The 14,695-nt window shown below is 55.5% G+C and overlaps 1 protein-coding gene across 3 annotated transcripts in view; it reads right to left on the bottom strand.

The window, feature by feature from the left end:
• ACOT7 (acyl-CoA thioesterase 7) overlaps nt 1-14,695 on the bottom strand; it is a 134,277-nt gene that overhangs the window by 15,096 nt on the left and 104,486 nt on the right. For all 3 annotated transcript variants that reach the window (XM_031016091.3, XM_031016094.3, XM_055383300.2), the window contains exon 8: nt 1,670-1,854. In XM_031016091.3, coding sequence (XP_030871951.1) covers nt 1,670-1,854 — 185 coding nt within the window. The remainder of the gene's footprint in view (nt 1-1,669; nt 1,855-14,695) is intronic.

Genomic DNA, 14,695 nt, shown 5'->3' with positions numbered 1-14,695 from the left:
GGGGCAGGAGGGTGGCAGCCTAGGGTACTTTGCCACAGAAGAGGCTGTGGGGCTGGAGGCATGGAGCAGTCCTCCCACCAGAAGGGGAGCATGCCTCGTAAGCCCCAAGTCAAAGACGGGCCTGGTCATGAGAGTCATGCAAGGGTGGGTCACAGGCACTGTGTTAGTGCCGTGCTGGGGGCACCCACCACTCCTCATCCATCAAGTCCAGGTTCACCATCAGCTCCTCTACTCAGCCCACCCGACCTGGGAGAGGCCGGCACCCAACTCCAGCAAAGAGCTGGCCTGGAGTTGGCAGCGGAGGGTACTCGCTGGGCCTGACAGCTCACACACCGCACCTGGCGCTGCCACCACGGGCCCTGGTGAGGCATGAGCTCCTCCACTCCAGGAAGGGGCAGGGCTGGGAGAGGGGCTTGGAGGGGCCTCAGCCTCGATTGGGAAACAAAGCAGCTGGGGCGACTGGGCGGCCCTCCTCAGTCATGTGGGGAAGCGACAGGCCATGCTCCAGGCTCTGAGAGGAATGGGTTTTCAATGCGTGTTCGCCCCAGAGATTTCAGTGCACGCTCCTCTCCGGGAGGCTGAGCAGCAAATGCTTGCGGATCTGCGTGGGGAGCAGACGCCGCGGGGGCAGGGGCCTCGAGAACCTCTGGAATCAGGGGTCAGCCTCGCAGGGCCGTGGTGCCTGCCTGGCCACTTCCATGAGAGCGCCAGCTCCCAAGAGGCCTGCAGGCACCCGCCTGCTCCCAGCTGCTCTGTTCCCGCATCCTCGCTCCCCGGAGGGGCAGGAAGCTCCTACAGCTCTGCTTTCCTCTTGCTCCCCTCAGTGACAGACACAAGAGCTGGTTCAAAGAGAAATCAGGACCAGCCCAAAGGCTGCAGAGCCCCTGGGTTCAGCCAGGATGGGGAACCTCTGTTCTTATGACAGAGACAGGGAAGCTGCCTCTTTGGGCCGCGCGAACCCTGTCGATGTCTGTGACCCTACAGAGTCCATGCCAGGCGGAGAACTACCAGCTCTCAAACGTGGCAGAGCTCAGGGGATGTGGACACCTGCGGGCAGCAGCCCCCGTGAACGAGTGCGTGTGGCCTGCACACGCCCACCCCACTTGCCCCGCATGAGGAGGAGAAAGGCCAAGGGGCTGGGACCCTTAGCCCAGAGCCCACCAGCCTGGCTTGGTCTCATCAGGCAGGACCTGCAGGCCAGGGCCACCTGGAGGGAGCCCACCCCTCTGGCTTCCCAGCAGGCCCTTCAGCAGGGGATGGGGGACCCAGGGCGCGGTCCTCATCCCCCTCCAGCATTCTTACACAATGCCAGGGAACACCAAGGCGCCACACTCAGAGGCGACCTAGACACCCAGGCAGCAGCCATGCTAAGGCGCTCTTAAAGGGGTCTGTCTCTCTTGTCCTGTCTGCCCAGCCCCACCCCACGGGCCCTGGGAGTACAGCCCAAAGGCCTACCCGCTGGTTATGAAGCGTTCCTTCTCAAGGCCTCACCGGATCAGCCCCGCAGCCCGAGGTCACCAGTCAAGGCAGTGGCCAGGCCCAGCCCTACTCTGACCCCTACTGACAGGACAGGACTCATGCAGGCACAGATTCCCCCTGGAGGCCCAAGCACAGGGACCCTAGGGCTGCCTGGCAGGGAGGGGCCGCCGTTCCAAGGATGCGCACTCACCACCAGCTGGGGCACAGGCAGCGACCTGCCTTCCTGGCTCAGCGACACGTAGGTGAAGAAGGCACTGGCGGCCCGGTAGCGCTTCTGAGAGCTGTCCACAACAGGGTCGGCGTCCACCAACACCTCGATCTCCATGGACTTATTGCTCGTGAAGGTCATGCGTCCCGAGATGGTGATGACGCAGCCTGTGGAGAAGGGAGGGCGGGGGTCAGGGCGGCCTCCACCCCACGGCTGGGCGGGGGACACTGGCGTTTCTGTGGTCAGCAGGCAGACACTTGGTTAGGGGAAGCAGTGGCTTGGCTGACTACCAGATGTTCAAATAACAGAATATTAGAATGTGTCGTTAGTTGCCCATGAATGTTTATCTTTCTAGTGAGCAGGTTTGTCTACGCTAAAATTCGGCACTGAAGGATTTTGGTGGCCATGAGTTCGAGCCCCCGCCCAGGTGGGCTCTCTCCTGGCCGGGAGTGGCAGCACCTGCTGAAAGGCTTCAGAGCCACTGTGCCCCCACGGGGGAGGCCGCAGACTGCCTTCCAGGAGCTGTGGGTGTCGGCTGGCTCTGCCCTTCCTTAGGTCAGGGCCAAATCTGCAAACTGCACTGTCCATTCATTGGCCTTGCTGGTGCCCACCGGAGCCACAGCTGCCCCACTACACTGCTCCAAGCACCAAGACAGAACCTTGTATCACCTTCCACAGCCACTCCCACTCTCGGGCTCCAGTGACACAGGGCAGCTGCCCGTGCCCCTTGGTGGGATTGAATCATATGTGACTGCATGCCAAGCCTCCCTTCTGGCCCCACTGGTCTCGCCCACGGGACCAAAGCTTCCTCCTCTGGGCTGCTGGATGCCACACCCCTTGGCCAGAGTCCTCCATGCTCAAAGCGCCAGCCCCATTTCTCTGTGAATCATGACAAAGTCCAAAGTCACCAGTTCCCATATATTGTTCCTATGTCCCTCTCTCCCCCTCAACCCTAACCAACCTCTCTGTACGCCCCACGCTCCCCAGGGCACAACAGTCCATCCTGGCAGAAGCTTCCTGACCCAGAGCTGCTCTTCTGCCCCCGCCACCCTCCCCGGCATGGGCTCCGTCCTCCCACCTGGCCTCAACATAATCCCTTAATCTCAGGGAGCTCAGCTCTTCCCTATAGGCAGGCATGAGACACCCTGCCTGGGGGATAGCTACGGGATGGAAGGACTCAAGCCAAGAGCTGACCTGGGGCCCCGGGAAGCTGTCACCATTGATGTCACTGGCCACCGGGCTGCAGAAACCCCCGGGGACTTCCGGGGCAAGTGCTGCCCTGCGGTCAGAATGCCCTCCCAGGCGGACCAGCATGGCCTCTATTCTGGGCCAGGCTCAAGGAAATCCCTGCCCGACTCTGGCTGCTGGGACTTGCTCCCCAGGAAATATATCTGGCTTCGGGGACCTTTTAACGTGGCCTCTGGAACCCCCAGTGTCCTAGCTGCACCGAGACCAGCTCACAAGGCAGGTTTAGAGACCCAGAGTGAGAAAGCGGCCAGGTGGTGGCTGTTGGAGGGTGGTTAGCAGGCCAGAGGCAAGAGCGGTTATTCCATGTTAAAAAGTATCAGAACGATCCATGCTACATTCAACTTCATACTTACAGGGAGCGCTTCGTGCCAGTGCTGGGAGAGGAGGAAGGAGCTGTGTGGTCAGCGCCAGCAGGCATTACGTGAGCTGTAAGGTATAGAGTCCCATGCAAAGCGCCCGCAGTCACAAGACGCACCCCAGGAGGAGGGCAGGCCATGGGTCAGGCCCTAGCTAAGGAGCTAGAAGTTTCAACGGGTCAGACCTGAGGGTCTCCCAGCATCTCTGCCTCCTTCCTCACATGCCCAGCCCACATCCCTCACCAACAATTGTGTATAACACTTGGGAGTCACAGGCCAAAAAGCAGGAACAAGCCCTTTCCATGAGCAGAAACCAACAAGAACTTCCCTGTGGCCATGGTGTCACACACGGGGGCCACCCATGAGCGTGGTGCCTGGAGGAGGGCAGGTTCCAGGGGTCTTTGAACACTGGCTCTTAGTTTTGAGCAGCAACAGAAAACGTGTTTTTGTTTTTGAGATGGAGTCTCACTCTATTGCCCAGGCTGGAGGGCAGTGGTGCCATCATGGCTCACTGCAACCTCTGTCTCCCAGGTTTAAGCGACTGTCACACCTGTCACTTAAATAGCTGGGATTACAGGCGTGCACCACCATGCATGGCTGATTTTTGTATCTTTTGTAGAGATGAGCTTTTGTCTTGTTGACCAGGCTGGTCTAGAACTCCTGGCCTCAAGTGATCCAACTGCCTCGGCCTCCCAAATTGCTGGGATTATAATTAGGTGTGAGCCACTCTGCCCAGGCTCCAAAAACATGCTCTTGGTGTTGCCCATGAAGGCCCCCCTTGGCCACCGCTGCCACGGCCAGATCCTGGCTGCTCATGGCTTAATTGCTGTGTTAGAAATCTGAAGAAACTCCTAACAGCAATCAACAATGACTTTAAACAACTAAGTAGGTTGATTATAAAAGCATTAGATGTAACAACAAAAAGAAGAGAATGCTGTCTGGGAGAGCCTCTTGTGGTCCATAATACAATTAACACTTCATAAATGTCAGGAAAATTTTCAATTACAACCAAAATCTGAGACTTTTCACCCTTCAGAGAGCAACATCATTATTCTAAACAAGACACAGGCTATAAGATTGGCTATCAGGACAAAGTAAGATACTTTAAAACTGGAAACCTAACTGGATATAGTGGCACACGCCTGTGGTCCCAGCTACTCGGGAGGCTCAGGTGGGAGCATCGTTTGAGCCCAGGAGGTTGAGGTTGCAGTCAGCTGAGATCGCACCACTGCACTCTAGCCTGGGTGACACAGCAAGACCCTGTCTCAGAAAAAAAGAAAAAAACTGGAAACCTGATGTGGTCACTGGCTGGGACTTAATTTGAAACCTAGGGTTGACAGATGAATCACAAGTCCCAGTCACCAAGAGAGAGCCCAGTTTCCAGGGGCCCTGGCTTAGGGTATCCCATCTCCTAGACCCTGGGCTCAGAAGGCTCATCCCACACATGACACCAAGGTCTCACAGGCAGCCTCTGGGAAGGGACTGTCCCAGGGGACCTCGGGGGGACCAGCTCCCACCCCCAGGGCTCTGTTCCTGCTCTAGCCCTTCCTGAAGAATTCCAGCTACAGACCAGGCGCAGTGGCTCATACCTGTAATCCCAGCACTCTGGGAGGCCGAGGCGGGCTCATCACTTGAGGTCAGGAATTTGAGACCAGCCTGACCAACATGGTGAAACCCTGTCTCTATTAAAAATACAAAATTAGCCGGGCATGGTGGCACATGCCTGTAATCCCAGCTACTTGGGAGGCTGAGGCAACAGAATCGCCTGAACCCGGGAGGCGCAGGTTGCAGTGAGCTGAGATCATGCCATTGCACTCCAGCCTGGGCGACAAGAGCGAAACTCCATCTCAAAAAAAAAAAAAAGAATTCCAGCATTCCAGCTACAGGCACTTTGTCAACCCCAGGATGGCGGCTGAGGCGCACACCAAATCCTCTCCGCCTCCTCCAGGTCACATAGAGGCCCCCCTGCAGCATCGAGGCCTCCCTGGGGACGGAGGTCCATCCAGGTGGGGTTGGGGTGATGAGCAACTGGCCTCAGCCTCTACAAGGGCCCCTAGCCTGCCCCCTGCTTTCCACACCCCACCAGAGTGGCCTTCTGTGAGCTCCCTGAAGCTCCTGGCCCCCGTGGTCTCTCCCTAGAAAAGCCCTCCTCCTACCCCCATCTGGTTCATCCTCTGAACCTCGGCTCAAGCATCCCTTCTCCAGAGAGCTGCCCAGGGCGGCTCACCCCCTCCACCACACCCCCTCTAGAACTGTCCTCCGCTCCTGCAGAGCCAACGACCCCATTTGCATTGGCACACTTGTTGGCTTGTCTATTTCACTGTTGTCTGTCTGTCTCCATCTAGCCTGGAAGTCCCACGAGGGCAGGGCTGGGCCCAGGGGGCCCAAAGCAGGTATCCAGTTGACAGGCTGGACCCCTCTGGGGACCGACGAGGGCTGGGGTGTGGGTCACATGTGGACACCAGGTCACCACAGACTCAAGCTGGCCAGAGCCCCATTAGAGCCCCAGGTTTGCATCCTCCTGAAGTGGATGCTGAGCAGCCCAGGATCAGGAGCGCCCAGGAGCATGGCCAGCAGCCCCTTCCAAGCCCTGCTGGCCGGTACTTCCTTCCAGTCTCAACTTCAGTGCCACTCCTGGAAGCAGCCTGCCCTGGAGCCCCACACTTGTCCACCTCCCTTCCTCCCTGCAAAAGGGTGGAGAGCCTGGGGGCAGTCACGTGCTGGCCGTCACCTGCCCACGGGGCAGCCCAGACTGATTCCGCCCTTCCTGCTAATTCCTCCATGGCGCAGCCATGTGCTGTCATTCCTCCCACTGGGTCAGAGCCTGGACCATCCAGGCTGCCGGCCAAATCATGACCATGCTCACAGGTCCCTCCACCAAACGTGGAGGCGGGTGAGGCTGGACATGCATCAGAGAGCTGAAGACAGCGTGTCCAGGTGGCTCTTGGGAGCACTGAACCTGACAGGAAAGGCAGAGGCAGGGCCCGACAAGCACTGCCTGCAGACCTGGCATGTCACACGGAGGTCAGGACGCTTCAGGATCTCCCAGCAATGAGGGCAGCTCAGGCCTCCTTCCCACAAAGATTGCCTTGATTCAGCCCTCCCGCCAGGCATGAGAAGGGCAGGAAGGGGGGTCCACACCTGCCTTGTATACCAGTAGTGTCTGTCTGTATCCTGTGGTGAACCTGGCACTAGGCAAAGTTGGGACATTGCGGGGCCCATCCGAGGAAGGGGAGAGAACCTCAAATCCACTTCCACGCACCTGTCTCAGAAACCAGCAAAGCAAACACAACCCCAAGCAGTGCCAGTCCCTGCCATAACAAGGCAGCCAAGACTCGGAGGGCTCTGTGGGGGCAAAAAGACCTCTTGGTCCTGACAATCAGCCCACAAGCGGAGGCGCTGCCTTGGGATGGCTCCACCACACCACCCGTCCAAATGTACCTGCAGTCAAGGTGGCTGGGGTTTATTTAAAAGATGGGTGGGACCAGCTTGAGGTGAAAAATGGATTAACCAAGAACAGCATCTCCCACTGAGCGGGGGGATCAGTGCCCACCTAGGACAGGTGTGGATGCTTGTTTAGTTCTGGGGAAGGCGGCCAGAAGGGGAGCGCCTGGTCCTCTCTGAGCCTCTGTAGCAGGAACAGCAGCCAGGGCCCTGATGAAGCCAGACATTCATGACAAAGTGTCTCATCAGGAAAGGCAGGGCTCTTCGAGGCCCTGGAGCAAATACCTGTCAAGGCCAGTCTTCGGAGGCTACGAAGCCATGCGGGAGGAGCCCTGAGTTCCATGGCTTTGGAGTCAGATGGGCCTGGATTTAAATCCAGGCTTGGCCACTGAGCAGGGACAAGCCAGGAGACTGCACTGTGCCTCAGTTTCCTCATCTGCAAATGCTTTCCCCATGCACCCAGCTTCAGAGAATGCAGGGGAGCAGCAGACCCAGCCACAACCCACGCACAGTGGCTCTCCTTCATCAGGGGCTCCACAGGCCACCTGGGCATTTTGGGGGTAACTTCCTCCACATTTTTAAAGGAGACACATCAACCCATGTGGTTCTATCCTTGCTCTGAGGCTATACTGATGTCAACTGCCCGCATTCATTATGTCACATGACAGGCCCAGGACAGTAATTTGGGGTGGGGCCTGAGTGTGCCCCAGGGGCACCGCTGGAGAGGCTTGCAGGGGGTAAAAGCAATCATACCACAAAGTAACAAGAAGCTAATTTTTTGTATTTTTAGTAGAGACGGGGTTTCAGCATGTTAGCCAGGATGGTCTCGATCTCCTGACCTCATGATCTGCCTGCCTCGGCCTCCCAAAGTGCTGGGATTACAGGCGTGAGCCACCGCGCCCAGCTTAACGATGCATTTTCAAGCTGCCTGAGAGCCAGGAGTTCTGGCACAAGTGCACGGGGACCAGCTGCAGTCACTCCGCAGTCCAGGGCAGGCCTCAAAGGTGGCTGTAGCCGCGTGTGATCAATGAGGGTCGAGCTTCATCACTCACACTCGATGCCCTGACGGGGCAGATGCCAGGTGGTGTTTAGGCCAGGTTGTTGGGGACACCAAAGCATGGGCTCAGAGCTCTGGTCCCAGAGATCAGCTGCTGGGCCTGCCCTCCCAGCCCCACCTGGAACCAGCTCCATGGCTGTGAACAGCTTCCTTAACCCCTCGGAATTGCAGCTTCCAAATGGGAAAAACAAACAGAGATAGCGACAGTCCCTGTCTCACTGGGCTGTGTGAGAAGTAAATGGTATGAAGCAGGTGGCACAATGCCTGGCATCAAGTGTGTCATATTAGGTACAGTTAAACGTATTGGTGCCTGTAGTGGGCTGAATTGTGAATTACAGCCGCTTTCTGTTTTGAAGTAGTTGTTGAGCCTGCCTGGAGTGGCACAGCCCGTGAGCGCTGGCAGGTACCCCAGCCTGACTCCCCCAGCAGACGGGCGTCTCTCCAGGGGCGGCAGCAGCCAGATTTCAGCAGTATGCCAGGGATTTGGAAAATAAAACAAAATAAAAAAAAAATAGCTGTTAGCAAGACTGAGAGGTTGCCAAGTGTTTCAGAGTTTAGGAAAAGCTCAGCGTTTATGCTCCAAAAAGAGCTGTGGCTGTTAACTTTCATAAGAAAAGCCTGGAAACAGTGAACTGACTTCGTATTTCTTACATAACACACCCCAAGGCCTTTTCTAGAAGACTCCTTATTTTTCACCCTAATAGTGGAGATCGTTTCTCCCCAAGAAAACGTCAACTTTAGGTTTTCTCACCAAGTGCTTCCAAAACTATTACACTGAAGGCAACGATATAACTTTTTCACACCAGCTACCTCTGGACATTTTAATGTCTCAACTGAAAAAACAAAAATCCACACAGCAAGTGACCCCACAGCTCCCATTAGGGGCTCCACTGCTTGCCTGGGGGGCAGAGGCTCTCCCACTCTGTGGGTGCTAGCGGGCTCCACGTGCCTTCCCCTATGCTGGTCCCCTGGGTGCAGGCTCTGGCCTGTTGTGGCCCTCGCGTCCACAGCGCCAACTCTGTTGCTGGCCTGGGAACTCCACGCGCCTTTGGTGGGTGGGCACTTCCCATTTCCCGTGAGATCCAGTCGTACAGATGAAGCGGTCCTTCCTTCACCCCAACTGCCTGGTGAGAGTTTAACTTGCCACACACCTGCTAAGGACCCCGTAGGTGCTTGGCCGGGCTAGTTGGCGCAAAGGTGTCAGGGGACAGCTATGACAAGTGGCAGCCTGTCCTAGCAGACCTGAAGTGCCAGCTGGAGGGGCTCGAGCTGAATGTGGCATGTCACGGGCAGCCATGGAGGCTGTGAGCAGAGGAACAGCAGGTCCCTGGCGTCAAAAGGCTGTGACAATGGAGGTGGTACTGGGTTGGGCTGGTGAGGGGTGAGGGTAACAGAGGTGGCCCTCTGCGGTCTAGGCAAGTGTGGGGCATCCTGGAAGAGTCTGGTTCGTAAATGCCAAATTTGCAGCCAACAGAGCTGGGCCCACGGCAGGGTGGCAGTGGCCTCCGTGGCCGCAGGTGAGGCCTCTCCCAGCCACGACAAGTGCCCCAAGTTCGTAAGTTCCTCCTAGACACACACCCTTCATGGCTGAAACTCAAAGTTATCTTCTGAACCCCTGGGCCAATGTCTGGATGAAGCAAAGCTGTCTGTGTAACTTCCTGACAGACACCCCACCCAAGCGAGGGCAAGCCACAGCCACGGGGCCTGGCACTTGGCCAATATCGCATAAAAGATCACTCTCCCAAGGAGGCAGTTTTACGGGAGGCTGAAGGAGAGAAAGCAAAGCACTTCCTGCCTTAAATCTGGAGAAGCCACCCCACAGGTCCGGCGTCTCCATTCCGCATTCCCACTGTTTTCTGGTTATTTTATTTTATTTTTTTTGAGACGGAGTCTCGCTCTGTCGCCCAGGCTGGAGTGCAGTGACACGATCTCGGCTCACTGCAACATCTGCCTCTCAGGTTCAAGCGATTCTCCTACCTCAGCCCCCCGAGTAGCTGGGATTACAGTTGCCTGCCCCCACGCCTGGCTAATTTTTGTATTTTTAGTAGAGACAGGGTTTCACCATGTTGGCCAGGCTGGTCTCGAACTCCTGACCTCAGGTGATCAGACTGCCTCGGCCTCCCAAAGTGCTGGGATTACAGGCGTGAGCCACCACGCCCAGCCTGTTTTTGTTTTTTAAATTGAGACAAGGTCTCACTCTGTCACCCAGGCTGAGTGCGGCGGCACAATCACGGCTCACACTGCAGCCTCTGCCTCCTGTGCTCATGTGATCCTCCTCCCTTAGCTTCCTGAGTAGCCCAGATAATTTTTAAATTTTTGTAGAGATGGGGTCTCACCATGTTGCCCAGGCTGGTCTCAAACTCCAGGGCTCAAGTGATCTTCCTGCCTCAGCCTCACAAAGTGTTGGAATTACAAGCATGAGCCACTGTGACCAGCCTGCTTCTTTTTTTGTTTTTTGTTTTGTTTGGTTTTGTTTTTAAAGAAACAGGGGTCTCACTGTGTTGCCTAGGCTGGTCGCAAACTCCTGGCTTAAGCAATCCTCCTACTTTAGCATCCTAAGTAGCCAAAACTACAGGCTTGAGCCATCGTGCCCAGGCCCAGCTATTTTTCTAATAAAATATGCTGAAATGGGCACATCAGAAAACCCCCTTCCACCTGCTAAGACAGAATAATGTGCTCCCAAAAGATGCCCACACCCGAATCCACTGAACCTGTGACCTCACGTGGCAAAGGGGACTCTGCAGACATTGACTAAGTGACAGCCCTGGAGATGGGAAGATTGTTCTGGGGTACCCGGGTGGGCCTGATAGAATCACAGGGGTCCTATGAGAGGGAGGCAGGAGTGTCAGCACGAGGGGGGGAATGGGATGATGTTAGGAGAGGCTGGAGCATGGCCGGGACCATGAGCCGAGGAATGTGGGTGGCCTCAGAAGCTGGGAAAGGCGAGACATGGATTCTTCCCTCCAGCCTCCTGGTAGGATGCAGCCTGTAGACCTGCCTTAGACTTCTGACCTCCAAAATTACAGGAGAGTGAGTGCAGGCTATTTTAAGCTACTGTGTATGGAAATGTTACAGCAGCCCCAGGAAACTCACGGAGGCCACATGACTGGCAACGGGTCTCAACTCCTGGGCTTTTCCCCACTGTGGCAGATCTGCCTGTGGGAGGTAGGGGGTTTCCTCCCAGGAGGACCAGTGGCCTCTCAGGGCTGCTCACATGAGGGGCACGGGCTGTGACCGGCTGCCATGGCCCTGCCATGCCCTCAGGCTCCAACCGCCTGGATGTGCCCAGTCTACCTGCAGGCACCTTTTCCATAAACATATGATTTTAAAAGTAATCCTTATGTGGATTAAATTTATACTTGACTTAAGGTTAATACTAATACAATGCCCCAACACAAAGAACTGCAACACTCGGTCTATGCGACTATTTCTTGTTATTACAAAACCACTGCCTTCTGGGGCTTATGGAGGAGACGTCACATCCGTTCTCACTTCTGACACGGACCCCGACTCCCTGCCATTTAGAGGAAAGGCCCCAGTCCTTCATCAGTAGCCCCTAGGCCTGCTAACTGTAGAGACTCTCATTTGGCTCTAGTGGGGCTGCTCTCTGGAGTCAGGGTCTGGAGCCAGCCCCCTGCCCAGCTGTATGACTGCTCTTCTCAAAAGTGGGGGGCCCCTGGGGTCACTCTCCCTGCATTCCTTAGAGTGGCCCCTTCTCCAGGCTGACGTCAATTTCACTGCTGGCTCTCACAAGGGCAGGTCCCACATCCACAGAGACAGAGGCAGCTTGGGGCTGGTGAATCCCAGAGGGGATTTTATCAAGTTCATGATTTTATAAAAGTGGAAGTGAGCTAGTATCTACATGAGTTGAGCTTTAAGGAGACGAAGCATTTCTAGTGGGTTCCCAAATGATACATCTACTCACAACTTCAGAGTGGGGCCTTATTGGAATAAAGGTCTTAGCAGGTATAATTAAGCAAAAGATCTTGAGATGAGATCACCCCGGATTCTCCAGGTGTGTCCTAAATCCTATGACAAGTGTCCTTATAAGAGACAGAAGAGGAGAGACACACAGAGGAGGAGGCCTTGTGACCACAGAGACAGACCAGAGTGACGCAGCCACAAGCCAAGAAACATCAAGGAACAGCTGCTGCTCCCAGAAGCTGGAAGGGGCGGGGACGGATCCTCCCCTGACTTCAGAGGGACCTTGGCCCTGCTGACGCCTTGATTTCAGAATTCTGGCCTCTAGAACTGGGGGCGAACAGACGTCTGTTGTTCTGAGCCCACCAGAAAGCAACACCCATTCTCTACAGTACAAAGCTCTGCCAGGTGCCACGTGCAACCCGAGGTGAGGTTTCTGTGCCTGCCAGCTCTTGACACCGACTGGGATAGTCCACAATAATGTGTGCCCCCGCCCGGCAGGGCAGCAGGGTCTGGCCCTCGAGACCTCCTTCATGGTATGGTCGAAGTGAGAGGCAGGTGTGGGGCTCGAGGGTGTACAGCGGCCCCAGCAGAGTCCATGAGAAAGTCACGCCGGAACCGTGAGGCCAGCCCCCCGCGGTTTCTCACACACCCACCCAGTGTCACCCAGAACCCACAGCCAGCAGGGGCCGTGCCTCCCCGCACGGCCTCGCTCTGTTTCCCTACCAAGGGGCAAGCGTGGGAGGCAGCGAGCTGATCTAAGGTGCAGTATCCTAGGGGCAAGCATAATGACCCTGCTCTGACAACCCTGGCCCCACTTGGCCAGCACAGCCCTCACCTCCCTGCAAAGCACCTAGCAGGTGTGACAGTCCTCTGGAAAACAACACACGAGTGTGACAGCATTCAATGGCCCCCGGATGTGACAGCATCCAGCGGGCCCTGGAGGATGCTGGCATAGAAACAGGCCAGACTCCATGGCTGCTATTTCAGTTTGGTCCAAATTCCTCTATACACAAAACAAGATGTCATCTAAGAAAACAACATTCTGTTTCTGGTAAGGGGCCCAGTGTTTTACCCAGGAGGCCCCGGCCACAGCCGAGACGAGGTGGGGGCCTGGGTGGCCCACTCTCAGGCCCCGGGTGTGGCTCAGGACAGCGGGAATCAGGCGAGCCCACCCAGCCTGCCCTCACTGCGTGAAGGAAACCAATCCAAGTGAATGTCTTGCCAGAAATTGTGGCTTCTGAAAATTAAGTCCCCCCGTTAGCCTTGTGGGAAGCCTTTGGCAAAGCAGCTCCTCGTCCGAGTTGCCCCAGATGTCTTCTAGGTTGCTAAGTTAATTCCTGGAAAAAGCATTTGACCCAGACTGCAGTTCCTGGTTTTCCCTCAAAATTAATGATTCCTATTGACCAAGAACCACAACACACCTCCTAGCACTCTCCCTTAAAAATTAATTCTGGTTGTACAAGGAGTTAAGGGTAGGGACTTGGTTTTGTTTTTTGTTTCTTTGGTTTTTTTTTTTTTTTTTTGCGACAGAGTCTTGCTCTGTTGCCCAGGCTGGAGTGTGGTGGTATAATCTCGGCTCGCTGCAACCTCCACCTCCTGGCTTCAAGCGATTCTCATGCCTCATCCTCCCAAGTAGCTGGGTTTACAGGTGCCTGCCACCAGCCTGGCTAATTTTTGTGTTTTTAGTAGAGACAGAGTTTCACCATGTTGGCCAGGCTGGTCTCAAACCCCTGAGCTCAAATGATCCACCCACTTTGGCCTCTGAAAGTGCTAAGATTACAGGTGTGAGACACTGTGCCTGGCCGAGCTGGGGACTTTGGAGGGGAGGATCCCCCTTGAACGGTGTCCTCATTTCTAACAAAGCTTGCCTTTTCATTCTTTGGATGCTTCGCTGGGCTTTGTGCATAGAACATCTGATGACTAGGCTGACATTTAGGAAACAGAGTGACCATCTTGGAAAGTCTATTTCTTTTTCTTTTTTTTTTTTTTGAGACGGAGTCTCGCTCTGTCGCCCAGCCTGGAGTGCAGTGGCGCGATCTCGGCTCACTGCAAGCTCCACCTCCCAGGTTCACGCCATTCTCCTACCTCAGCCTCCCGAGTAGCTGGGACTACAGGCACCCGCCACCATGCCTGGCTAATTTTTTGTATTTTTAGTAGAGACGGGTTTTCACCATGTTAACCAGGATGATCTCGATCTCCTGACCTCATGATCCGCCCGCCTCGGCCTCCCAAAGTGCTGGGATTACAGGTGTGAGCCACCGCGCCCAGCCAGAAAGTCTATTTCTTTCCTGATGGTTCTCCAAGGACACTCAGGGACAACTGAGCACGGCAAGTCCTATGGAATGCGCGTTTCCCACTATGGGCTGTGCATCCGTCTTTCACAAGGTCACCCTAATCGTGATTTACCCAGGCAGGAGTCCTAGAAAAAATAGCATGGAATACGATGCCACAGATTCTCCTGCAGAGTCACGCACCACCACGCACTGCGCAGGCCTGTGGGGGACGAGCTAAAACACACAGGACCCATTTGTTTTGGGCAGATTCTAAAACGACATTGTGGTCTATGTTTGTGGCAAACATCTATTGGTCAAGAAAAGATTCTGAGTGAGCCGCTGTCTCTACAAAAAATACAAAATACAAAAATTAGCTGGTTGTGGTGGTGCATGTCTGTAGTCCCGGCTACCTGGGAGGCTGAGGTGAGAGGATCGCTTGAGCACGGAAGTGCAAGGCTACAGTGAGCAGGGATTGCACCACTGTACTCCGGCCTGGGTGACAGAATAAGATCGTGTTGTGGAAAAAAGAAAAGGATTCTGCAAAGTGGAAGAAAGCAACGCCAGAGACCTTCCTTCTCACCACAAAGCATCCAAAATCCAGCATGTGCGAGCCTAGCCTTCTCTCAGTAATTCCAGGGAGGGAGGCAGCCCTCCACCATTCCAATCTTAGGTGCTTCTGCCCCAGACCAGGGTCTCCCATTGCCAG

The sequence above is a fragment of the Gorilla gorilla genome, chromosome 1, assembly GCF_029281585.2.
Source record: "Gorilla gorilla gorilla isolate KB3781 chromosome 1, NHGRI_mGorGor1-v2.1_pri, whole genome shotgun sequence".
Taxonomy (NCBI): Eukaryota; Metazoa; Chordata; class Mammalia; order Primates; family Hominidae; genus Gorilla; species Gorilla gorilla.
The sequence above is the reverse complement of the archived record's forward strand: the minus strand, read 5'-3'. Positions and strand labels throughout refer to the sequence as shown.